The 27,091-nt window shown below is 39.0% G+C and overlaps 3 protein-coding genes and 1 long non-coding RNA gene across 4 annotated transcripts; 2 read left to right on the forward strand and 2 right to left on the reverse strand.

The window, feature by feature from the left end:
- Window positions 1–763: 763 nt before the first annotated feature.
- LOC116604681 lies at window positions 764–9,114 on the forward strand. Its single transcript, XM_048733825.1, has 2 exons — window positions 764–1,024; window positions 8,570–9,114. The coding sequence occupies exons 1-2, from the start codon at window positions 996–998 to the stop codon at window positions 9,090–9,092; spliced, it is 552 nt and encodes a 183-aa protein (XP_048589782.1). The 5' UTR covers window positions 764–995; the 3' UTR covers window positions 9,093–9,114.
- LOC116604680 lies at window positions 1,121–4,929 on the reverse strand. Its single transcript, XR_004291181.2, has 2 exons — window positions 4,504–4,929; window positions 1,121–4,093 (listed from the first exon to the last, which is right to left on the reverse strand). It is a non-coding gene; the product is annotated as an uncharacterized LOC116604680 (long non-coding RNA).
- A 3,998-nt stretch (window positions 9,115–13,112) lies between the features above and the next one.
- Window positions 13,113–15,182, forward strand: LOC116604666 (protein Aeq5-like2). The gene is made up of 2 exons (XM_032367382.2): window positions 13,113–13,269; window positions 14,752–15,182. The coding sequence occupies exons 1-2, from the start codon at window positions 13,168–13,170 to the stop codon at window positions 15,001–15,003; spliced, it is 354 nt and encodes a 117-aa protein (XP_032223273.2). The 5' UTR covers window positions 13,113–13,167; the 3' UTR covers window positions 15,004–15,182.
- Window positions 15,183–16,112: 930 nt separating this feature from the next.
- Window positions 16,113–23,541, reverse strand: LOC116604641 (integrin-linked protein kinase). Its single transcript, XM_032367326.2, has 12 exons — window positions 23,273–23,541; window positions 22,856–23,021; window positions 21,797–21,892; window positions 20,982–21,078; window positions 20,865–20,912; window positions 20,405–20,434; window positions 19,507–19,595; window positions 18,920–19,029; window positions 18,452–18,695; window positions 18,028–18,127; window positions 17,610–17,740; window positions 16,113–17,516 (listed from the first exon to the last, which is right to left on the reverse strand). Exons 1-12 carry the CDS (start codon window positions 23,359–23,361, stop codon window positions 17,370–17,372), a joined length of 1,347 nt encoding a protein of 448 aa, XP_032223217.1. The 5' UTR covers window positions 23,362–23,541; the 3' UTR covers window positions 16,113–17,369.
- Between the last annotated feature and the right edge of the window lie 3,550 nt (window positions 23,542–27,091).

Genomic DNA, 27,091 nt, shown 5'->3' on the forward strand with positions numbered 1-27,091 from the left:
AGATTTATGTTTTTTAGAACGATATTTCGGCAGGCCAATACCTGCCTTCTTCAGGTTATAAATGAGTTACAATGGCATGTTATAGCTAGTATATGTACAAAGTTCATTGATGATTAACTAACAAAAGGTAAAAATAGTAATTGAGTGACAAAGTACAAATTTCATTGATGATTAACTAACAAAAGGTAAAAATAGTAATTTAGTGACTTATAAACCCAACCACTCAGCTTCTGACATAGAGCTAATACCTATTGAAAAAATAAGAAATAACCGCGACTCCATCCGCAAAGCAAGAGAAGCCACATTGATAGCTCGCGCTGGCACTCTTGAACCCGGTGGCCTCAACCGGCGTGAAGAAACCGTTTAGCTACTTAGTAATCCACACCACCCTATTTACCATCTTCCATAAGTCACTAAATTACTATTTTTACCTTTTGTTAGTTAATCATCAATGAAATTTGTACTTTGTCACTCAATTACTATTTTTACCTTTTGTTAGTTAATCATCAATGAACTTTGTACATATACTAGCTATAACATGCCATTGTAACTCATTTATAACCTGAAGAAGGCAGGTATTGGCCTGCCGAAATATCGTTCTAAAAAACATAAATCTGCGTTGTTGTCGACTTTCTCTTTTAAAGGTTTTATTAATTAATCAACTGTCGACGCAGACCACAAGGTCCGACGCACACCAGCAGATAGAGGCTGTCCGGTGGTTTCTTCCTACGTTTTTCTAAAATTAAGGTCGAAAGGGGGCGCTTATTTGAAGGAGGGAGCTAATTCGAATCATAACGTTAGTTGCAATTGATACATACTGCATTATGTTTGTTTGACTTGTTTGAGGTCGAGACAGATTGTTATTATTTGTATTTAGTTGTTTAGTCCAAGTGAGATAGAATATCAAGCCCGCAATCCTTCACATGCCCATAATTGAACGAGACGCTTAGGGCAATCGCAAAAAAAATAAAATAAAATAAGGAAGCTACAGCAATATGTTAAATCAAGGAAGGCTTGTCAGAAGGTAAGCAACTTGCCAAACCAAGTTAAATGATACCTCCAAAAACTCCATGGAAATGACAATCTCGCAAAATGATACACCCAAGAAGCTAAAGAAAAGTATCCGCTTTCGCCCTCCTTTAATATCCCTTCTTCAGCCAACACTGGAATTCATTTTGCTTAGGGAGTTTTAATTGCCCTTTTTTAGAGCTATTAATAAAAATGTATATAAGGTAATAAGACCATATATTTTAGATACTAAAATAATCTTATTTGTACGTGTAATTCCTTGTTTAGCGCCTCAATTCTTATTACTGCAACAAGAAAAAGCTAACACATGATAAAACATTTGGTATATCATTTCTATAATTATTTCTGATCCCTAGCCAACTAAAAAATCATGCAAGCAAATTGCACAACACGCACACACATCTGTTTCTTCTTCTTGATGAGCAATACAATCGTTTGCCCACGGAAAATTTCGGCGAAGAATACATCCAAAATTCCGAATTTTATAGCTGCCACTGAGTTAAAATTCGAATATTGAACAATAGTACGAGCTGACCAGTTGTCTTTGCTTGTCCTTGCGCTGTTCGTCAAACGCAGGACTAAACCAAAAAGATTTATTGAACTGAGGCTAAGTTCAAACGTCGTATTCCATGAGCCGCGTACAGTACAATAACCAGTTCCATAGCAGTCCTAATTCCGTATCACTCAGCATTTGTTTTTATCTTTTTGCCTCGAATATTGTAGATTTGAACAATCCAAAACTACCTAAATGATACAAAAATGTTAACCTTTCATGAGATATAAATCCAGCTTATTTCATCCAATGGTTTGTTCAGAAATTATCGTTATTTCGAAGCGATTTTTCATAATTGTTGCTAAAATGAGCGGCATTTACTACTCAGTGAAATCCGCGTCTAGAAAGTTAGATGAAAACAATACCTCCTTTAACATAAATGTCCTAATTTTTACACGAATGCTTAGAAGAAAGAATGTCTGTTAATGTGTACTAGTTTTTTTTTCTGGCTTGATGCGATTATTTCGATTTACATTGCTTTTTCGTGCTTCCCGGAGGTCGTGGGTATAGTTCCGTATTACCCTGCGCCCATAGTAGGCCCCCCGAATGGTCTTTGGTGAGCACTTGTAAGCTTGCGAGCACCCCGTTTTTTTATGCAAGACGAGCATTTTTAGGCGGAAAAAATTGCGCGAGCATGCGAGCATTAGCCGGAAACTGCGAGCACATCGAAATTTCGGGGGACCATTCGGGGGCCCTAGTGTGTATTTGGTTTGATTAAAAGATAACAAGCCGCAAAAAGGATTGATTTTATTATCCCGTTTTCAATTAATCATTTTATTACCAGTAATGTTAGTTCTAAACGGTTAATTTTTATTATGTGGGCCTTTTGTTTCAGTCATTCGGTAGGCGTCGTTTTGTACTGTTTTGTACTGTACAGTACGATGACCAGTTCCATATCACTTAATATTAAAATTTCTCTATCTTTTTTGCGGAGGATCCAATGCTCATGGACCCTCCGCAAAACTACAAATTTTACTTACACATTTTAAAATGTTATTGATTTATATGGTATTTTTTTGTTTGCACATAGTGGGAGTAGTTCCGCTAGCAGCTGGTACAGTTCCGTATCACTCAAAAATTATGCCGTCTGGTACGAGATTTTTCATTTGAGAATCAATAAAAACATAATTTATTGAATAACATATCACATCCCTTCCATTTCGCTCTTAATTAATGTATAAAAAATGGTTTTAACTTCGCAATGCAGCAGGTTAACAAACCAACAATCGTCAATGGGCTTTCTCTCGCGTGTCGCTAACAAATCCATGCAAGAAACAAAACGGTCTGATATAATTCTTCCAAAATAAATGCCACAACCCACACTAATACTAAAATGGCAAAATAAAAAAGTTGAGGATAACAGGACAAGGGGAGACCTAGAATTTGGTGATATATTTTGTTAATTTTCGTGTACAAGAGCTCAACAAAATGTGAATGTTACGGACGCCAATGCGTTGTTTTCCTTCTGAGTTCTGCAATAACAAACCCATATCACTTTTCCAGCTAATGATTTAACTATGGCTAATCGTGGCCGTTTTATTTAATCATCCTAGAATAGTGATATATCAATCATAGTTTCAGTAATTATTTTAATATAGAATATTTTTTTATCGAGCGCTAAATAATATCAAGGATATACAAGAAAATCCGCTCAATTTTGGGGTCAAATGGTACAAAGAATACACTTTTTAAATAAAACATATCAGTTTCAGTTGAGGCTGTATAGTTCAGTTTATATAAAAGTATAATACCTCTACCAGAGCCTCCAGACTTCTCTCGTCCAGTGACGCTCAGCCAAAATGCCGTGACGAGCGAAGCTATGACAATCTCGTTGATGACCAATCAGCTGCAGAATACAAAACCTGTATTTCTGGAACTGAAAAAAGCTACTCGCCCACCCAGAGCCTCCTCGCTTCGCTTGTCGTGATATTTTGGCTGAGCGTCGCTGGGCGAGAGAGGTTTGGAGCCTCTGGTACACAGAGTATAATACCTCAAGACTATGGAAGAAAATTACAAAAAAATATAACACAATTTGATTCTGCATTTTACAACGCATCACACAAAACAATATTTTGCTTCTATCTTAGCCTCGACTAGTTCTTAGCATGTTCTTTTAAAGTTCTTTTAAGTGCTTAAAAGCACTCAGGCTGGACGTTCTTATAAAAAGGTTATTATAGAAAAATTAAGAGGTCGACAGCAACAGGAGAAGATTCTCTCCCATAGTTTGACGTGTTGTTATCTATAACATAATAGGTATTTCTTTGTGCGGATCTAACCTTTCCGGCTGTCTAGCCAATACAGCAAACAAAAAGTTTTTACTGGTCGAATCTTTCAATATTTGTGTAATGCGATACACGAAGTAGATTTCAATCATACAATATTAGTAATTAATACCTAGAGATCATGACATGTGGATCATGTTGCATGCCACCACCCATTGAATCAGCTCTCTGACCTTGAAGAGCAACAGCTAGAGTTTCCATTTACTTGCCCCAGTTTTAACAGTCTTCTCTAATAAAAAACAAAGACAATTTCACACGACCCTGACGTCCATAGCGCTTGCAGAAGAATCCCCCTTGAATATATATGGTCTTGCTGACCGTGTTAAAAAAACTAATACAACTAAGAGATCTGTTCTTTATTTTTTTTTTTTTTTTTTAAAAGCTTCCCCTGTACGCATTGACAGATAAATCAGGCTAGATACAATCAGATACAATGCACGGACGCCAAAAAATTGCTCAAGGCACGCGTCTGTTCAGAAGCCTGACATGGCGGGCTATCACAACATTGTGAAGACAGTGGTCTAATCCCCATGCCAAAGCATTGTACTTTTGTAAAGCTTCCAAAATCTGCTAAAACGATGTTTATGTCAAAGGAGAAGGTCTCTCGTGTAAAACTTGGAAAAAACGCGAATACTATACCCTAATGGTGATGATCCAGTCTTCACCGTTAAAACTTCTTATCGGATGACTCGCTATCGACATTGTTCCAGTACCCACAGAAAGCCCCTTTTCTAATTTCCATAAAAGTTATCTGGGTTTATGTCAAAAAAGGGCACCATGCTTGAAAGAAACAAAGAAACTTTTCCTGTAGAACAGTTTACATCTTTCCTTCCCAGACGATTGATGTTGAATGCCTGTTGGCGTAGTATTGACGAATAGACTTACCTAGAGATCACGTGATAGGATGGGCGCGCCGCTTACCTCCATTAGACCACAGGCAGCCCAAGCTATCAAGCATGTTTCATGTATACCCCTTTTTATCATATTTCCTAGTTGTTTTTAGTTTTTATATGAATAGAGAAATTTCGCTATATCTTAAATAACTCTTAATTGTTTTGCCACTTTTTTATTAGCATTGACACAAATCATGAAAGCATAAGATAAGAGAGGGACACTTTGGTAATACCCAAGCGCCATGTCGATTCCCAATCTGGCTATTTTTAGTAACCACCACCCCACCACTGCGCGTGAACATTTCTACTCACCCTACCCCCGCGCTTTGGCATTTGAATCTTGTTTTTTGCCGCTGTTTTGTGACTTGAAACCAAAAAAAAACACCCTATTTGCACAAATACCATCGAAAATTTCATTCTAGCATCAAAGATACAAGCACTTGCGGTTTATTAAGGGGATGTAGTACTTCGAGAATTGCAATATTTCGAAAACGTGTAAAAAAAGAGACTTTATTCAAAATCAAGAGCGGAAAACCTCGTGCTTCAAACACCGCTTCCGCTCTAACTTGCTGCTTCTTCGTAGTGTCTCAATATTCATTATCATAAGCAAGCTGATGTATCTGAGCTTTTCTAATAGTGAGAAATAAAGAGGGAGATATTACGACTGTACTTCTTTGATGTTGTTTCTAGAAATTTCTATAACTATTAATTTTATTATACAAGCTGTGAGCCGATATTTGAATCAATGTTACTTACTTGAGTTAGACTTGTCTTCTTTCGAGTTATTTTACATGGTCTCTTTTCATTCCTATTGAGTTGGCTAGACAACAACACGCAACCCGCGGGGGAGTAGGACAAAATAAAAGGAGCAAATCCTCACGCGCAGTGGTGGGGTGGTGGTTACTAAAAATAGCCAGATTGGGAATCGACATGGCGCGCGGGTAATACCAAAGTGTCCCTCTCTTATCTAATGCTCTCTTGCACAAATCCAGCGCGCTGGACGAGTTGAACTATAGTCGCGAGGTCGAGGGTTCTAGGACGCGGGTTGCGGGTTTCAACTCGCGGATTTATCAATTGTTATACTAACTGGGTCATTAATTGAGACTTGCTGCTCAAAGTGTCCCTCTCTTATCTTATGCTCTCTTGCACAAATCCAGCACGCTGGACGAGTTGAACTATAGTCGCGAGGTCGCGGGTTCTAGGACCTGGGTTGCGGGTTTCAACTTGCGGATTTATCAATTGTTATACTAACTGGGTCATTAATTGAGACTTGCTGCTCAGACTATACAATAAGGGTGGCCTAAGGGGCCCGGGGCCCCCCTTTTAGCAGCCAAATATACATTAAATGTATGAGACATTATCTGAAATACAGGAGAAAATGCCTTTTGAAAGTCTCTTTTGGGCCCCCCTCCTGTTCAAAAATCATGGCTACGCCGCTGGTACCCGCACAAAGAAAACAGATGAAAACCCTGTAAAGCTTAAGTTTGTCCCTTGTTTTTAAGTTCCATTTCTCAATAAAGAAATATCCTTTGAGCTTATAATAATTCCCTATTCGCCTTTGTTAAACGTTACCATTTTAACTGGTTCAGGTAAGAACGAAGCCAAGCAGGTCTCGAATCTTTACCTCGCTTTTTATACATACACTTTTTGCCTACAAAAGAAACTCGGCAAGGTGACCGTTGTTTGACAAAGGCGAATAAGGGACTAATAAGGCCCGCCCTGTTATGTGGAAATGATAAGGTTGACCCCCCTATCAGCATTATTTTAACTTAATGCCTCCCCCCTCTGGTTTTACAGCCGCCCCCCTGTTACGCCGCAAAATGTAATGACTAACGCAAAATGTAATCTTAACGCGGAATGTAATAACTTTTAACGCAAAATGTAAAATTGTTTAACGCGAATTGTAATAACGCAAAATGTAATAACATCAAATAATGACTATAAACCTATAAACTATAACTAAAAGCTGTAACTAAGAAAATAGACAAAACGGTTGCATGTAGTGACCAACTGTTGTAGTAGTCCATCTCGAATCGACGGTTGGTCTCGGTCTCTCCAAACACTTGGCAATGGTTCTGTCAGCGACCTGAGATGGCAAATCTTTCCTAGATCATGGTCTAAACAGCTGCGATACTGTGCGGTTTTGATTGTACACTTAAGTAGTTATAAATGCAAAGAGAAAGCAAATGTATAATCTGCAGACGATGTCGCTATCATTGAATTAGGCAATTTCTAACCACAACGCGAAATACGACGGCCAAACCATTATAACTCAGTGGTAAAATTTTATATCATGTTTTTTTTATTGCATTCCCTTATTTTTCAAAATCCTCTTCGAATACGACTACAATAGGCCTGTCCCAAATTTATATGCACCCTGGACTTTGTCACTTCTCAAACTAAATTGGGAATAATGTCACACCATCAAATGTCACACCATCAAATGTCACACCATCAAATGTCACACCATCAAATGTCACACCATCAAATGTCACACCAACAAAAACTCCGGAAGCCAAGGCAAGAACAATGCACTTTCAAGCCGTACTGCCTTACTTTCACTAAACAATCCTACTATTTGTCTCTACGTGTTAACATTTCGTTATTTTCTTAATATTAGTAGAACTTTTAACTATTAGTCATTAGATTAAGTTATTACATTTTGCGCTATTACATTTCGCGTTAAATATTTTATTACATTTTGCGTTGAAAAGTTGTTACATTTCGCGTTAAACATTTATTACATTTCGCGTTAAGATTACACTTTGCGTTGAAAGTTATTACATTTTGCGTTAAGATAACCCCCCCCCCCCCCCCCCCCACTTGTACAGACCTAAGCTGTGGTTTATTTGATGTGATTGATATGACTATTTGTGTTTTAACGATATCACAACATTTAGACCACTAAATTATTTGAGATAAATTTGGGCGGTACTACTAATAAAGTACTACTAAGATTAACACATACCCACGGTTTATTTACTTGAACATATTCAGCCTTCGCCATTGGTAGTATGTGTTGTAGAAGTCAAATACCAAGCTGCCCTGAAAAGTCACGCCGGATAAACATGAGTCTAGATGCCTTATAATGACGTTCTACCCTGCGTTTGAAAGCTCTTGTTGCATTTTTTCGCGGAATACTTTCTCGTAAACTCTGAGCGCAAATAGCGTAATGGATATTGAAGAAGGAACATCCGGGTATTTTACCGCCTCAAGTTTGGCGGTAGACCTGTAAGCCAGCAACTAATAGCTAACTGTTTCCGAGTTGCTATTTCATACACACTAAATATAACATAGATTGAGGAACTGAACGCAAATGCGTTTCTAAAGCCTTGATAAAAAATCAGAAAATTCTGAAACCCACACTCTTTTTTCAAAACCTCATCTTCGAGTACCAGGGCGTGGAAGTCAGCTACGAGGCGCGAGAACGAGGCGGTGAAGGGGGTAAGGGCGGGAAAGAAGAGAAAGGAGGGAGAAGACGTAACGTTTTTCAAACCCGCTACCTGAAACCCACGACCTGGATGGAACTCGCGACCCGCACGATCCACACGACCCGCGCGGCCCGCAACTATTACATCGCCTTGGACTAGTGTCCTTGCGCGCTCTTTGTGACCTCTGCCACGCAGGGTGCATTGAACTTAATGTTTAGAGTAATTATGGTACAACAAGATTTGTAGATATTTCTAGATTTTTTTGTTTTTTTTCGGAAGGATAACCATAGTAACCTTGGTTGGGCCTTCTCCTTTATCCACCTTGACAACTTACCACAGATAGTCAACCTAATTTGGCAATTTCTTCTGCATTTGTTTCAGCCCAGAAAAGTGGTACGACCCCAAGATGGAACAAAAAACTAAAGAAGGATTGGGCTACTTCTTTCTAGCGGTGGCTGTTGCAGGAATACTAATTATTCTTCTTATGATATATTTCTGCATTAAGGATAAAATGGAGTATAAAAGACGAGAGAGGGAAAGACGAGTTAGGTTCAATTTAAATAATAACAAGACATATCTGATAGAGAGAAAAGAAAAAAACAGCCCGCCAGCGAAGAAAAGACGCAAACGCTGGAGACGATGGAACAGAGTGTCTCCGCTTTCTCGCATAAGAGACAACTGGGTCAGAGCCGGCCTCACCGGTCTCAACGCACTTGAGATCATTCAAGAGAGGCCAAGAATGGAAGAAGAGGAGGGAAGAGGGGCTTGGGCAGGAGTGGACGGGGAGAGAGAAGAGGAAAGGATTGAGACGGGAGTAGACGGGGAAAGAGGAGAGGAAAGGATTGAGACGGGAGTGGACGGGGAAAGAGGAAAGGAAAGGATTGAGACGGAGTGGATGGGGTAAGAGAATGAAAAAGGGCTCGAGGCCGATGAGGGGCCAGGAACTTCTTGTTCGAAACTTCTCTTCCCGCCTAGGCCACCATTGTCAGACCCGTCATGTTCACCACTCGCCAGACTCGTCATGTTCACCACTCGTCAGACTCGTCATGTTCACCACTCGTCAGACTCGTCATGATCACAACTCGTCAGACTCGTCATGTTCACCACTCGCTAGACTCGTCATGTTCACCACTCGTCAGACTCGTCATGTTCACCACTCGCTAGACTCGTCATGTTCACCACTCGTCAGACTCGTCATGTCCACCACTCGTCAGACCCGTCATGTTCACCACTCGTCAGACTCGTCATGTCCACAACTCGTCAGACCCGTCATGTCCACCACTCGTCAGACTCGTCATGTTCACCACTCGCAAGACTCGTCATGTTCACCACTCGTCAGACCCGTCATGTTCACCACTCGTCAGACTCGTCATGTTCACCACTCGTCAGACTCGTCATGTTCACCACTCGTCAGACTCGTCATGTTCACCACTCGTCAGACTCGTCTTGATCACCACTCGTCAGACCCGTCATGTTCACCACTCGTCAGACTCGTCATGTCCACCACTCGTAAATCGTCATTATAATCAACATGAATTTTGCATCAAAATCCAAGTCCGCATAACACTTTAATTGGGACTTGGTACCTAATTTCTCATTGAAGGATCGTAAAATACTATCCTTTTTCCATATACCATACCACTCAATCTTGTTTTAAAAACTGTCGTTTTTTAGCTCGCTTGGTCATTACCTTATTAGGCACTACATACCATATTTGGGAGTCCCGCTTCAATCATTTTTTCGCTTTTTTATCGCTCTAGAACTTTGTTAGTCGAGAATTTCCACGTAAACTTCGTGGAATTCGTGTCTACTACGATTTTGCTGGCAGCTATCTTAGAAATGGAGCCTAGTCCATAACGTTTTAGAATATCACAGGTCTCCCGCCCGCTCGCCCCAGGCTCTTTTAGACCATTTAGAAAAACGACAGCTATTTAAACAGCTGACGGTCTGTCGGTTTCAGAATTATTGGTAATATTCACGAATGATTACACCCTTCGTGGGAGCCTTTTCCTTTCGTAGTACAAAACGTTGAAATCTGTGTCGTTATATCTGTTATATAGGAACACTTGTATACTCTTACTGCGATAGAGGAAGACGAGAATATGATTCTATCGCAAGGGATTATACGGCTTCAAATTAAAGAGAACACGTTTCTAAAATTACCACTTCTACGATACCTTTAGAACGGCAATGTTTTTTTTTTGTTTTTTGTTTTTGCATTATTTTCAATTTCCTTTTATTTTCGTGCAGAGTGAAAATAGCTGTTCAATTAAGGTTTCTACCGGTTTTTGGCGTATTCAAATCAAATCCTCATTTTTGACGCTCTGCATTATTAATCCTTTGATATTCGAAAGCAAAATAAAGACTTAATTGCTCGTTGTATTGTGTAAACAAGTTTCGGTAGAAGGATTTTGAAAATTTGATGCAAACATAACAGCTTTGGTCATGCGCTCAAGAATACTTACGAACGGGGCCATCTCACACACATGCAGTTCTGTTTTATCTGATTCTTTCATTAAAGATGGGCAAATAACCGGGTTAATTGCAGGCGTTTATCCGGTGTTTTTATAGCCGCCATCCTAGGTTTTTCTTTTCTTTTCATTTTTGCTCAAAATCCAAGATGACGGCTATGAATCGCTCGATGGGCCGGTTTTTCGCTATAAAAACACCGGTAAACGCCTGGCTGACCACACCGCTATTTTATGCTTCTACTAAGCGTTTATTTCCATCGGGTTATTCAAGATCACTTAGATGCCTTTGATAAATTATCTGTCCTTAATCCTGGATGATTTAATATTGGAGTTTTCTTACAGAATGACAGTTTTTTTTTCTAATTTAAACAATAACAGTGACCGGTTTACGTTCTTTTAAATGCGTTGGAAAAGCTGAGATGACTGTTGATAGATGATGTAAAATGAATGATTATTTTACGCGGGGATCGTCTGGGGATAATGGGATGTAATTGACCTCTAGCCCGAGTATCAGGCAATTTCCTATATTTTTTGGAAAAATATACTTCAAAGGGAACGATAAAAGGCCTGCACTTGAGGTATTTGACCTCTGATTTTGTGAATGAAGAACATTGGAAAAATAAAAGAGTGAGGATTATCATGGATCCCTGAATTTGTCGCTTTGTTATAGAACTTTCATTTGATCATTTGAGTATTTAAGAAACTACCGCATAACTGTTTTAGTGTATGAATAATTAATACATCCTAACATCTTCATTACCGTAAAAAAAATAATGATAAAAAACGTCTCGGTTAAACTCGACACGCTTTCATACTTGCGACATAGTCTGAGTTAATTTTCATTTCACTTTTTGGGCTTTGCTAGATTTGAATAATCAATACATGGAGTCAAAAAGAACAACGTTTTCGTAGATAAGCCCTTAAGCTTCTTAAACGGTTCGTTTAAAATCTTCTAGGCCGCTTATGTCACTTAGAAATCACCTCTAAATGAGATGAGCGCTAATTAGGAACAGAGGAATACTCTGATGTATTTGTCTGAAAAAGTTTTATTTAGCATTTACGTAAAATGTGCCCAATTAAGTGATTAGTAGAACTGGAAAAGGATAGTTAGGCGATCGAGAATACCTATGTTCCCTATGGAGTCAAATTCTAGTGAACATAAAGTCCATCTTTATTAAAATCATTATTGAAATATTCCTTTAAATTCATGAGATATGTTTGTTATTTTCCCTTTCAAACATCAACACTTCTCATTTTTCGTGCCGATTGCTCAAAAGTCCAAACACCACGTGACACGGTGTCGGCTGTTATTCACAACACTGTTTTGTCTCACTACCTCCATAAGACGTCTTTGCATATGCGCAGAAATTCATCCAATTTTCGAACCCCGATCGTCACCTTTGACGGAACTTTGGGGGCGGGACCGGGGAATGTTGTTATGGATTACGAATTTCATTAGACGCAGATTTGCACATGTTGTGTTTTTTAGAGCAGTTCAACACTAAGCGGCATCAAGCTATTCATTCTAAACGTCACGGGGTATGACTGGAGGGGAGGGGAGGGGAGGGGAGCAGGAGGTGTCCTTTGTACGTCTATCATTAGAGTCATGAGAAGTACAACGCTGTGTTTTCGCTAGCACCGTTTTCTTAGGCAGGATTCAACTATCTTAAAAGCGGTCGCCTATTCAAAAAAGTGACAGTTATTCTCTAAAATCAATGAGACAGATATGCTCTAAAATCCATAACTTTTACTCTTAAGAACGGGTACCAATCCAGCCATTAAAGACCTATTAAAGTCATTTTGATTTCGCAGCACTCAGGTTTGCTAAAAGACTATCACTCGAGTCGGATCTTGCGGTAAGTAGCTTGTAGTTTCTTGATTTAGCGCTAGACTTTGTCTAAGTGTTACACAAATTGCGTCAAAGATCAGCACTGATTTAGCACTTAATTAACCGTTGTTTGGTTAAGAGCTACCGATAGCATTTATGGGAATGGCGGCTTAGAACCACGTTTACTAAAAATGTTTTACATGATTGCCATGACAATAGAACAAATTATCACATGATATAGCAAAAGATATTAGTGATATTAGTAAGACATACTCAACAAAAATTCACATGACATGTATAGCAGTAGGAATAAACGTGCAATGAAAATCGGTTAAGAATGAAACCTTTGCTTAAGAGCTCGAATCCCTCTTCTATTTCTATTGAAATGACAAAAAAATTAGTGCTCAGGTGTCTTAGAGTTTGTCGAGTTACCGAGACTTTAAAGTTATCGATACACAAGTTATGGTAATATCAAGTTGAAAAAAATATATATCTAAATCACCAGAAGCATCCCTAAAAGGCATAGCAATATCGAGGAGAGCTCATGTTTAAGCCCTAAGGGCAAAAGTCACTAATGCGCCTTGACAAATCCGGGGAAGCGATCAGGAATATCCACGGTAATACTAAGCGTAAACTCCCCACACGATCCGCATCGTCAGCCCAGTAAGACCGGTATAAAAATGCTCGTTAACGCACGAGCGATACGACAGAGTATCGGGATCGTAGTGGCTCAGTGCCGTCGGGACTTGGAGTCAAACCGTACCCTTGATTATCACACTAGGGTAAGTTATCGACGAATTTGAAGATTTCTTTCAATATCTACCCCAACATGCCTCACTCTTATTGGCGCGCGGGTAATAACGAGTCAAGAGATTTTAGTTTTCTATTTGGAGCCTACACCGAGACTACGGCAAGCTGTCAAATGTGTTTGGTTGTAATAGGTCATTTTGGGCCACTTTTTTAAATATTTTTTCCCTGGAGCACTAAGCAAATTTAATAAAGGGCGCTTTTAGGAAAATTTTGTAGCATAAAACATGGAATTAAGCACGTGAAGTTAAAAAGTAAATATTTGTTCCTTCTTAAGTGGCCAGTGCATAGTGTTTTAAAAAAAAATGATCATTTTCTAAGTATATGTTTTATATCCCACTGTGGGAGAATATTGTGGATTTCCAGAACATTCTGTGTTTTTCCCATCGGCAATTTAAAGGCAAGATTTGAGCGACTAAAATGAAACATTGTCATTGCAACAACAGGACCTTGTTCACTGCTCCACCCAAAGCTATAACAATAGAGAAACCAGCCATAAAAAATACTTTCTGTATTCATTTATTTTATTTTTCTACTTGCGATTTTCCCCTTAAGGCCGGAAGAAAAACAAATGGGCTAGATATGCGAAATTTTAGTTGGCTATTTTCGCGTTAAAGTGCTTCTTGATCCGAGAGTTGGATATTACATGGTTAGAAATTTTGTTGTGCTCAACATGGGCTAAGTTGCGTGGAATGGCGGAAAAGCCGAGCTGGAATAACCGAGCTTAGTTGCGTGAAAAACGGTGCGAAGTAAGCTTTATTAATTTACTTACTCGCCCCAATCTCCCTATATTCAGCCGAGCGCTACGTGCGGCTTTTCCAATAGCATTTCGAGGGCGGAGCTTTTCGAGAGCCTGGTGCTTGTATTGTGCGCACTTTTTTTCTTGTTGTACTCGCATATATCTCATGCAACCCTTTCATACTTCCTATCAAAAAAAAGGATGCTCAGTTTAAGAGCTATATTTAACCCAGTGAATTCCCGTCAGTCGCGGGTAACAAATAGAATAAGGCCCGATAGTTTTCAATTTTATGCAAATAACCCAGTAGATTTTCAACCTAGTGAGTTCGACGTATTTGTATTTGTTGTAATTTGTTAAATTTGTATCTGCAAGCGATTCTGAAATGAAATTTTGATGTCGGAATTGAATGGATTACGTTGTCTATGTACTCTATAAAATCGTTATTTTTAGTGACAGTTTGGGGATTTGCTATAACCTGCTACAATAAATGTCGACAGCTCTCAATTTACGAAGACATCACGGTAAATTGTCAACCTTGTGAGCATCTTTTGATATGCTCGCCAATAATTTCTAACAACCTTACATTGATTCTGGCAATGGTTTTAAAAGTAAAATAAATGCGCAGGGAAGATCTTTTTTGCTTTTTTATAGCAAAGGCTTTCCTGTTTCAATGGCAAAAAGCGCGACTTCCCTCATATGTCTTTCTAATTCATTGAAGATGAGGACTTCATTAATTCTTGTTGCCATGGTGATGGTGAGTGTTCTGCTCCCGTACACCTACGGCTCATCATGTGACTCCTTCTGTACCGAGCAAGCGAACAAGTGTCTGACGGGCTGTGAGGGCTTCATGGGGTGTATGGAGTGCACGAACTTCGCCGGCCACTGTCGGGAGCAATGTCGAAAGAGATCCGTCAAGAGACGCAAGGAGATTCGAGCGCAATTTACAAAAGAACCCACAGAAGAATCTTAACCACCACCTCCTCCCCCTGGGTTTGATGATGTCACAAGAAATTACATGGACTACGTAAACCATTGCTTTTAAGCGACAAATCATATTACTTTGTCTTTGTGTAAATGCATACTTTATGGTAATACCCTCAATTGTAAAGATATTTGCCAAGCAAGAGAATAATAAATTATTCGAAGATACGCGTACATTTTGAATCTATATATAAGGGACAAGGTATGGAGTTTCAAGTTTCCCGTGAGTCACGCTCAGGACTGAAACTCTATGATATATCATCTGATCATGGAGATTATCATGAGGACCAAGATCATTTATTTGGAATTCTTCAGGCTAACATCTGACTCTGCGGGTTATTAAAAAAAAACGTTGCCGACAAAAACTTTTGACATCATGTCATCATCTTGAAATTTTGGTATTGAACATACGCTCTGAAGCTGTCTGCCAGAACCTAGAGGGGAAAAATGTTCTAGAGCAACTCACAAACATACAACGTAACATACAATACCGATCAAAACGGTGGAGAGGGTATTTAAAAAGAAGGCGAGAAGGAGAAAAGTAAAGAAAAAAAATGTACCAGAAGGGTGGGGGTCCATACCTGGGGAGTAGCCAGCGCTGCCAATTAGTGCTATGTATACAATCCTTTTTCTTTGCGCCTGAAAAGGCCGATGGGTCTACGAGCACGACCCCATGCAGGCCCGTACCCAGGGAGGGGGGGGGGGGGGGGGGGGGGGGGGTGCAGAGGGTGCGAACGCACCCCTCCACAACGGCCGAAGGTCCACTTTCAGTTCTCAATAGACGTGCCATTTTAGACAAAACTATAAAGCATAAGCTAGATCACTCTGGTATGTAGTCAAATCCGACAATAAACGTCCCGTGGAGATACTCAAAAGGCAGAAAAAGCATTTTTTTCGCGGGTGGTCAGATTTTTATCAGAGAACTCCTTCACCCCCCCCCCCCCCCCCCCCCCCCCCGAGTTCATATTTACCATCTAGGCTTCCTTAGCAATGTATTTTTCTAGACATAGGGCGTTTCCGGGACCGTTTACGAAACAGGCGACTCGAAAGGGAAGAGGGGGAAGGGGTGGTGGGGAGGACAAAAGTTTGACGATAAAGTTACCTATATAAGCACTTTATTAAACTATTAGAAAATATGTTTCTGAAGTAAAATGACGGAAGTAAATTCCAGCTATTCCACTAACATTGTAAACCCCCTAAAAAGTAATTTTATTTACCTAGCATTTCGCTTCAAGAAGTCATAACCGCATACCTTTGTTGTACCTGATCAGCACGGATCTACCAGTACGTTTCCATTTAAATTTACTACATATTTCTAACACTGAACCAGAAACCTATCAATGAATAGGCCATTGCAGCTATAAGCATGCGCACGCACTCACCATGGGAACCTACCTCAACTACCGGCATGCAGCGCGCGCTTCGTTTGATCTGCATTCTGCGGTAGTTGAGCGAGGTTTCTATGGTTATGCGCGCAAACTTATAGTTGGAATGGCCTATTGAAACGTATAACACGAATCCTTTTGTATGTACAATCATGTGTACGTAGTAGAATCAAACAGTCACACGATTCAACTCACTTATAGGTTTCTGTGAAAACTCAAACCGATTTTGATCTCTCTCGTCGACTTTTCGTTATCCAATTTTCTTGCATTGTTCCTATCGCCATATCCTGCTGTGGCGGATTCCTCATAAAATAAAAGGTTTATCACGTGATTGCCCTATGGTGCACGAAGCTCGTCGCTCCCGAAGCAGAGCAAATACTCGCGCACTGCCCGCCCTCGCATCGACATTCGTTCGTCGCGTGTTCTGGTTTTCGGCGGTGAGATTGTTGAAGTGCTGGAGACGATCATGCTGATCACTCCAGTGGGTTTGTGGTGGCCCCCAAAAAGAGTTTAACAATGTAACAGGGGGTAATGTAGTCATCTATTCAAACTATGTATAGTGAAACATTGTTTTGTTTCGCTACAAGAGGCCTTAGCTCTATCCAAGAAGGTTATCTTACAAAAGGAGACGGGCACAACCCCAATGTTGAGAAATTGGTACTGGAACTTCATTGTTTTAACGTAATGGGTCGACAGCCATGCCCCTTGCGTTCTTACTGGGTTCCCTGTGTTAACAGATAGAACTGTGAACAAGAACGAGTTCTGGAAAGAGCACAACCACATATTGCTCCAGGAAATTGGGCTCACCAATTAAACCAATAAAGTTTTTCTTTGTCACACCCATCCATCATCGCCCCCCCTCCTTGATTTCGCATAACATGGAACTAAGCCAAAATGACTAGGCTGTGGAAGTGGTGGGGTTGGGGGGGGGGGGACTTCTTATGAAATCCTGTTCTACATCGGAAGAGAACTATAGCGCCATCTTGTTAAGGATGGGGATAATTTGGTCGAAGCGAGGCCGTTTGCTTGGATCCGTATTCCAACATATTGATATCAGCTTGACCATGTGATTGGAGACACCGGGGGGTATGGTGGGGCGTAGACCCTCCAACGCAACCTACAGTAAAACAGAATATTAGAGAGGGGTGGGGGGCCGTAATGGCGATTTTTGATGATAATGATTCTGTTTTAACTAGTATTAAATATGTACCTTCATTCCAATCTCCATAGGGGATAACTCAGCAAATGGCACCTCCCTTGTTACCAGTTCCCACAACAAAATGGCATAACTCCACATGTCTGCAGAACGCTGGTCAACCTCTGGGGGGCTCTTCTGCAAAACTAAAAACAAAAGATTACTTTGACGAAAATGTATGACAGAAGATGGCAATTATAGTCATACTAACGGCACTAAGTATTCTAGATATTATTCCATCTGATTTCTTATCCGGATAATTTGACCCAATTCACTCAAACTGGTTTTGTCTAGTTTGGGTGTTTTTTTTTTTTAGATAATAGGGTTTAACTGATCAGCCTAGCCTTACGGACATAAAGATGTGCCTGGGCAGAGGGGAGGGCAATCTTGAGCACACGCTATGCACTTTTTGTTAACCTCCCACTGGGCTCACCTTCAGGGGCCATCCAGTTAGGGGTTTCCATTTTACTGAGATTCATAAATGAGAACCTATAATCTGCCATGCTTATCCGGGCAGTGAGGTCATCATCAACCTAAACAAAACATACAAAGATCAATCAACTTGTAAAAACAGGAGAGAGCATCATCAACCTATAAAAAAGCAAACATACAGTAGGTTTTAATCTGATAAATATACATGTGATCGGAATTTATGGAAAGTGACCAGAGCTCAACATCAACCTAATAAAAACATAGGCCATCATCAAAAAACAAAGGAATTGGTAGGGAATGGTAGGGTAACAAATATGGTTAGAATTCCAGAAAAAAGACAAAAGAAAAAGGGAGGGGGTTATTATTCTTGTTGAAAGTCCATTGTGGTTAAAAATTCACAGTGCTTGACTTGAAACCTCTCTCACCATGATATGTGTGCTTTTAAGATATAGCCTAGGTATTAGCTGTTCGAGTGAATGCAGATACTCCATGCCACGTGCAATGTCTATAGCAAACTTGATGGCTTGTTCTTGATCCACGATGACCCCAGTACCCTCGTGCAGGAGGTTGAACAAAGAGCCAAAGTGCATACGCTGTGACAACACGATCAGATTCTTGTGATCATTCACAGCACCTATCACAGGCAGTACATTGGGGTGCGAGAAAATTCTAGAAAAAAATAAAACATTTTTAATTTTACATGGGTGAGAATGCTACAAAGTATGTTGCAGGTTGGCATGAATTGTTGTGCAAACACATAGTTCACTTTTCATTTCATCTTATTTCATTTGACTTGTTCTTCAAAAAATAATTTTAAAAATCTTAAATGTATTCAGGAAAAGTTGGAAAACATATTTATTATATCAGGAAAGGTTAAAACACATATACCCTACCTTAGCTTTGAGTATTCTTCACTGAAATCTCTGGATATTCTTTTATTAACAAATTTGATAGCAATCTTCTTGGCTATAATGTCAATATCGTTCCACATTCCTTTCCAGACCTAGAAAAGATATACAGTATTTGTATCATATATTGTAAAATCTGTAAGCTCCCTGGTGCTTATTTCTCTTTCTTTTGTGTTTCAAAGAAAAGGTAAGGGGGGTCATAAGCTTATTCGAAATCACATTTTCCCTGTTTTTGGCCCCTACCGGGATGTCTCTGTATCCCCCACACACACACACACATATACCAATATTCTATATTGTTCATTCACAAATTAAAACATAGCAATACATCACTTATTATAAGAAGAGAGGGGGCTCATTTCAAATTTGGCCTCTAAAAAGGGATTGGCACACGCTTTTCGTATGAAATTTTGGCTTAATCTAGCATGCTTATCAATATCTCTGTCAATTTGAGGTGTGCCCTCAGACAAAGGGGTGCAATAATGGGAATTTTAAGCATTCCATTTTTTTAAAGTAACTTGCATTACTAGATAATAGCTTTAGAAAAAACAAATGAATTATTCAGACTCTACCTCTCCTGTAACAGTTTTGTTTATTTTCTCTGTGAGGGTAATCTCATCAGGGGAGATCCATGAGTAACGGTCCTTGATGTCCCTCAAATCTGTGAAATATAAGAACAATAAAAGCTAAAGCATCTTACAGGGCTTCTGTAATTACGCGGAAAAAAACTCAAAATTACGCGGATTCTTTGCTAAATTACGCGGAAAATCAATCATTACGCACTAAAATTACGCTGGATTTTGCAATACATTTTTCTTTAAAAATCAAAATTTTGCAGGATTCTTTACTGAATTAGGCGCTAAATTACATGGAATATCAACTGTTACACCGAAACTACATTTTGTACCAAAGGAAAGCACAAAAAAACTTGAAAAAGGTTTATTTTTTGCGCGAAAATATCTTAGGGGAGTTTTCATTGGCCACCAGCCAATTAAAAAAGGTATTTTATTATTAGTCCTAGGCCTTCGTGGTTTAGCAAAGAAGGCCTAGTCATTTTATTTGTTTTCCAAATTCAGTTCGAAATACCGCACTCTTACGAAGAATATCTGTCTTTTTTTACAAGAAATAGAAGTAAGAACCCTAAAAGAACACATCAGCTGTGCACTTAAATGTTTTGGTTATTCAAAATTTAGCTAAATTACGCGGGATTACGTGGAGAAAGCCAAATTACGAGTTTCCAGAAGCCCTGCTAAGATTCCAGAAGCCCTGCTTAAAGATATTATAGCATCATAAAGTGTTATGCTTTTATATATCCACACTGCACGTAAATGATTCCATGACACTAAGAATCATACAAAAGAAAGGTTGAGGAGAGTAGATGGTACAGATAATAATTATGTATCCAGCAATAATTTAGGCAGCCACACACAGGATAGTTACAAGGAACAGGGGACAAGCTATTTAGCTCACCATTCTTTTTACCGCCTCTAAGCTTTGGATCTGGAAAAATAATAATGAATAAACAATATCAGTCAATCGCATTGTTAGGGTTGTCTCTTCAGACGCCTAATGGCGACCTGCTTCCAATGAGACCCTGAAGAATATACACACAAAAAAGGCTACCCTAATTACACAACTATGGTATTATAACTATGTTTATATACAAATAAGTAAAACGATAAAAATATTATTATATACAATATGTATTATATACAATAGAGAAAAGTTGAAAATTATTAATGAGAATAAAAATGGTTATAACAATGCAACCATGAGAGTAAAACTATCTTTTTGCAATCTCAGTCTAAATGCGGGGCAAATGTAGCAAATTACTTTGTCGTGTGATGTGCATATGAATTTGATTATTCTAAGTAAAATAATTATTGAAATGCCCTTTCAAGCACTATTTACAATAACTGTGTCTCATTACCTTTGAACGGTATTTTCTTTAAATCTTGCCCAAGTTGTGTTGCTAAATCTAAAAACATAAAAGTCTGTAAAACATGTGGTAATGATAAATTTTAATGGGTACTTCCATCATTTTTACCTTTAAGTATCTCTGCTAAATATGGTTTGCATTTGTCCAGTGGTGTATCCCCAGAACGATTGCATTGTGAGACATGGCCACCTTTCTTTACAAGCTCCTGCAAGATATTTAATATTCATTCCAAGCCTAATAACAAGAATTTGGCAATCACAACAGGCTATATATTTGATTGCATTTTTCAGCTTTTAGAACATGCTAATATGAGGTGTTGATTAAAAATTACAATTAACAGAATCATCAAATTCTAATACATCCATGCCAGCCTCTATTTTTTATTTCCTCTTCTTTCATATCTCACAACCAAATCACCCAACCCATAAAAAGAGTTTTCGACCACTCTGAATGTGCAATTCAGAAGAGATGTATTTCCTCCAACCCTCAGTATTTCTCAATTTCAATTTCCTCTCATTTATAGCCAAATTTGTTGTTGCGCGAGCTCCCAGAATCCAAAATTTCTTTCTTCGTTTGGGAATAGCGCGTAGCCAATCAAACCAAACAATCAAAACCAGACAAACCTCCCCCAAAGCTTTTGTCTGACTACACGCTATTTCTAAACAGGAAAACACGAAAAATATTTCAAAATATAGAAAGCAGTGTGTCTATTGGAAGTTTCTTTGAGGATGTGACTGCTAATTTAGAGCAGATGGCCTGTCAAATATTTCGGATTCGAATAGATTCTTTTGTCTTTTAATGGTTTAGGTTTCCGTCGGACCTCCGGAAGTAAACTGGTGACAATGCGGCTTTTAGTAATTTTTTGAAAACCCAAAAATCCCCCCCCTACCCTTCGGCTACAGCCAAGTTCTGAAGCTACTTACCTCTGCAACACTTTCATAGTTCCAAAAGCATGCATAGTGTAGGGGTGTATTGCCATGCTCATTCATGGCATTGATTGGACATTTGTTTCTTAGTAGCTGCAAGATGATTTGAAATTTGTGTGTAATAAGAAAAGTAATTCAAGGTAAATAAACAAATACTGACTTGTTATGGATGTTTCTATTTATCATTATTTCTTAAACCATTTCAGTGTTTTTTTTTAATTTTCAAAGACTCCTGGCCACATCATTCAATAATAGAAATAATGCATGTGGCATTTACATAATATCTTGTAAAATATAGCACCGTCTAGCATACTGAAATCATTATAAAATAGCATTATGTAGTTGAGCTATAATTCTGACATACTTTTTTTTCTGATTCAAGAGCAGTCATACAATATGGTTAATTATCTTATTAGTTGTCACATTTTGAATAGGGTCATAGATAGATGTTTTTAAGTGCTTTTCCAGTATATTTGAAGATCAGATATCATTCTATTTGATGTCTGGAGAGCATAATCATGGTTATATTTCTAGGGAATAATAAATACTTTTTTTTTAAATGAGATTAGTAGCAAAAAACATAACTTCCCAAGACACACTAGAATTCCACTTTTAACAGGAAATTACAACTATCTAAAAATATGTTAAGAAACTTGATTTGTAATGGGAAAATAAAGCTCTTCAGATATCTCTACAGCTGTTGGCTACACCCAAAATCGAAATAGGTGGTAGGATGTGACGTCACATGAGTAGCGCTTTGAATCTTTAAGTAAGAAAATGATGTTTTCGTTATTTTAAATACATCGTTGATTGCTGGGTTCAGAAAATCTAATCAATCCGCTGGATTTGGGGAAAGTTCACGTCACTCCGGGTTTCTATGATTTAATTTAGGTAATCCTGTTTATCGATAAGAGGAAACGTGACATGAAATGCATGCAAATAAGTATTGAAGGTTTCATAACAAAGGTTAAATTAGGTCTAAAAAGTGTCAAATCAGGTGTGCTGAACCGAAAGAAGGTTATTTGTATTGTGTTGACCTCTGTTTTTGTTTCTCACCTTGAGGATAATTTCCTTGTTTCCCTTGCTGGCAGCGAGGTGAAGTCCGTTGTCACCTCCATCATTCACAGCGTTTACTTTCGCTCCTCGAGAAAGCAGTGCTTCAAAAACAGCCGTTTGCCCTTCACGACAAGCCCACAGAAACGGTGTAAAGCCATGGTCATCCCTACAATGAGAGCCAAATTAATTCACACAACAGAAGAACACGATCTTCAAACAATCGCTGGTGTGTTTACAAGTCGTTCGAGACCAAATTACCGCGTTCATCACAAATAATACACTCTAAGACAACTACATAAACAACGACTCTAATCGCGAGGTCCTAACCATTTCATTGTTTAAAACCGAAGCTGAGTCTACTATGTTTCCGTTCAGCGCTTGGTACCATAGTAATGGTGAACAGAGAAGTTTACGTACCCTAAGTTAAGGTCGTTCCTCGTATCTTCAAGCCATGTCTTCACGTATTTCATGTTCCCGTCCCGCGAAGCCGAAAATATATCTTCCATATTTACCGAACGCTAGAATTCACAAAGCTGAGCGTCCAAACTAGGAAGCAGAACGGTTACATGGAGCGCTCGGCATTATTCATTGGAGTACAACAGGTTTTGTGTTCGGCAGAGGATCGCGGTGTCGGTAAAGGGTGGGAGAAGTGAGGCGTAAGAACCCCGGGAATGTTTGGCACTCAGCGCAACACGAGTAACCGCTGGCAAGGTCGACTGCTCTTTTTTTCCATTTTCATATACTGACCTTATTACACTTTATTTTTGCATCACTTTAATTTCGCTAATTTCGCGATTTTGAAAAATTCGCGGAAATAAAGTGACGCGAAAATAATGTGTCGCGAAAATTGGGATGCACGAAAGTTAAGTGAGTACACAAAAGCTTTCGGCGAAATATTTACCGTGTAATAAGCTGTATAGAAAAACCTTGTCTATTTAGTCCTCTAATGTACATATAGTACAGTATGTGGTTGAGATGGACAATTCTGAACTGTATTTATAGATTTTTGTGGAACTAAATTTAGCCCCACATGTTTATGTTACAGTTTTGTAACTAAAGCACAATTTAATTTCACTTGTTTTGCTTGATTTTATTGTCCCCAAGTCGCAAAATCGAGAAAATAAAGCGATCTGCTTTTTACAAAAATAGCGAAATGCGAAAATAAAATGTCGCGAAATATCGCCCTCTCAAAATCGCGAAATTTTGACGTCGCGAAAATTAAAGTTCATATAACCTTTCAGAGTTGATAGACTTTGTCAATTCTTTATATTTTCATCTTCCAAATGGTATGTGGTTCGTATGGACCCTATAAAACACGCGTTTGCGCGAATAACTCAAATCTGTAATATTGAGGTATTTTGGTCAACCTTCGGAAAAAAGGCCGTGAACTGAAAGGCCCGGGTCCAGTCATTTGTGACGTAGATTGAGGTGTCAACCAAATTACATGAGAAAACATATGCGCACGCTAAACCGGTTCCCGTCTTCATGTCTTCTTAGTTATTGCTGAAGGACGTTGTGTGGTTACAACTTTTACCGTCATCTTTATATCTCAAACTGGTAGTAAAATGATTATTTACCTTCAGAAAACAAATCTGCAAAATTTAGCAGATACAAAACAGCGCGCGCTGCATTCGAAATCAAGAATGGCGACATTCTCACGAGCGCGCGCTGCTTTTGAAACCTACAACAAAACTAAATTTTTTTTTTCGCATACAATTCTCGACATGAAATTATTCTTTGCTTCATTGTGGGTAGCATTGCAATAGAAAACAATTCGCCAATATTTTGTGGTATTGCTGTCTCGAATTTTAACGGATTAAAGGAAAATACGTTGTTTCAGATTTTCCCGCCATAACTTGGAATTATTCACTCGACTCCATTCTCCTTTCGCGCGGCCAGGAAAATTTTCAAGAGATCTGTATTCTTTTCAGAATTTGAAAGTTTGTCTATGCTTTGTTTTGGCTAGATTGATATAAGTGAAAGGTTTTAAGAACTTTAAGTGTTATAAGGTATAAAAAAATTAATTAAAAAAATTGAATATTAAAAAGTGATTATATTGAATCAAGAGAGTATAAGATAAGAGAGAGACACTTTGGTATTACCCGCGCGCAATGTCGATTCCGAATCTGGCTATTTTTAGTAACCACCACTCCACCACTGCGCGTGAGCATTTTTACAAACCCTACTCCGGCGCTACGGCATTTACATATTGTTGTTTGCCGCTGTTTTGTGACTTGAAACCGAAAAAAAACACCCTATTTGCACAAATACCATCGGAAATTTCATTCTAGCATCAAGGATACGGGCAGTTGCGGTTTATTAAGAGGTTGTAGTACTTCGAGGATTGCAAGATTTCGAAAACAATTTCGCAATGTCATTCTTCTTAGCATGAACTTCTGCTGTCTGTGACAGACAGCAGACCACCCTGCTGGTGCTGCTTGATTTCAGTTCCGCCTTTGATACTGTTTACCACACCACACTGCCTACAGAATAGGCTCGGAGTAAACGAAACTGCTCTTAGTTGGTTCAGGTCTTACCTGTCAGGACGCACACAGCGTGTCTATATTGAAGGCAATGTTTCAAGGAAGTTTCACCTATCCTCCGGTGTACCACAGAGCTCCTGTCTCGGACCACTGTTGTTTAATGTGTACGTTAGCAGTTAGCTAGTTTCCAGTTATATATGTCGTTCAGTCCCTCTGATACGTCAAGCCAAGAGAAAGCTATGGAATCCATGCAGAACTGCATCGCCGACGTCAGATTATGGGCGCGTAAGAACTCATCCCTTATGCTAAACGACAAGAAAACGGAATTCATGATTATCGGGACTCGACAGCAACTGCTAAAGGTTAACATCGCTGGGATAAGCGTAGGTGATGATGTGATAATGAAATCCACGCCTGTTAGAAATCTGGGATCCTGGTTTGACGAGACATTCTCAATTGCCACACACATCACAAAGACCTGTAGTGCGTCGTTTTTCCACCTTCATAAATACGCAAGTACTTCTCCTTCGAAGCTGCTGAGACGTTGGTGCATGCACTCGTCACGAGTCGGGTAGACTATTGTAATAGCTTATTGTATGGCCTACCTGCATACCAACTCACTAAAGTACAACGAGTTCAAAATGCAGCTGCATGACTTATCCTCTGTGAGAGTAGACGCATCCACATAACACCACTCCTTAGGCAGCTGCACTGGCTCCCCGTTAAGTTTAGAGTAAAGTTTAAAGTATTATTATTAACGTATAAGGCTATCCACGGACTCCACATTCTGCGTATAATCTAAGACCGAACAGTGGAGTTAAGCTCCAACCGCCCAGAATTAAATCTTTAGTCACTCTCGGTGACCGTTCGTTTGAGTTATCCCCGCCTAAGCTATGGAACAGCCTCCCTCTTGAAATTAGCAATGGTACAAATATTTCAAACTTTAAAATGCAGCTCAAAATTTTCTTATTTGAGAGGCTTTTAACCTTAAAAAGTTCTTGACCGCTATTGTCCTCCATAGTTATATTTTATTAAAATTTTATATTTATTAGTTATTGTATTTATATCAATTAATATATATATCATTTTTTGTAATTAATCTGCCACATTTTAATGTAATTATATCTTTTGTTCTATTGTAAAGCGCGTTCGATCATTTTGTCATGTTAGAACGCGCTATAGAAATCAATAAATTATTTATTTATAATTAATTATTAAAAAAAAATTGCAAATGACGGAAAGCAGCAGATTGCTACAGTTAGAACATCAGAGTATTTACCTGTTTACACAAAAAGATACGAAACTTGAGAAACCAAAAAAAAACGACATAAAAAAGCACTTTAAAATCCATTTATCCTTTAAACGGCCATGAGAGAGTATCAAGGGCTACAACCAAATAAATAGCTCCGACATTCCTTTTGACATTTTGAATCAAACAAGGAAACAGTGGAAATACCTCCCTCAACAAAACACCTAACAGGGGCGGCGGCCTGGGGCCATAGGCCATAAAAGGGGAGCGAAAGTTGGGGGGAGGGGCGGGTAGTGGTTTCGTAGGGGAGGGGTGGGTAGTGGTTTCGTGGGGGAGGGGTGGGTAGTGGTTTCTTGGGGGAGGGGTGGGTAGTGGTTTCAGGGGGGAGGGGTGGTTGTTGAATTTTAATTCTTAAACGTTATTTATAAAAACCTATTTATAAACTATTTATAAAACCTAGGTTTTTATGCACGGGATTGTAAACTGTTCAACAAAATTGTCATC

Source organism: Nematostella vectensis, chromosome 10 (assembly GCF_932526225.1).
Source record: "Nematostella vectensis chromosome 10, jaNemVect1.1, whole genome shotgun sequence".
Taxonomy (NCBI): domain Eukaryota; kingdom Metazoa; phylum Cnidaria; class Anthozoa; order Actiniaria; family Edwardsiidae; genus Nematostella; species Nematostella vectensis.

Excerpts from the sequence above, each read along its gene's own strand:
- LOC116604681 (XM_048733825.1), top strand. The coding sequence starts at position 996 with ATGTTAAATCAAGGAAGGCTTGTCAGAAG. Across the intron at positions 1,025-8,569 it reads CAAGGAAGGCTTGTCAGAAG|CCCAGAAAAGTGGTACGACC; the intron begins GTAAGCAACTTG and ends CATTTGTTTCAG.
- LOC116604666 (XM_032367382.2), top strand. The coding sequence starts at position 13,168 with ATGCTCGTTAACGCACGAGCGATACGACAGAGTATCGGGATCGTAGTG. Across the intron at positions 13,270-14,751 it reads CCCTTGATTATCACACTAGG|ATGAGGACTTCATTAATTCT; the intron begins GTAAGTTATCGA and ends AATTCATTGAAG.
- LOC116604641 (XM_032367326.2), bottom strand. The coding sequence starts at position 23,361 with ATGGAAGATATATTTTCGGCTTCGCGGGACGGGAACATGAAATACGTG. Across the intron at positions 21,079-21,796 it reads ACTATGAAAGTGTTGCAGAG|GAGCTTGTAAAGAAAGGTGG; the intron begins GTAAGTAGCTTC and ends AATATCTTGCAG. Across the intron at positions 18,696-18,919 it reads GAAGAATACTCAAAGCTAAG|AATTTTCTCGCACCCCAATG; the intron begins GTAGGGTATATG and ends ATTTTTTTCTAG.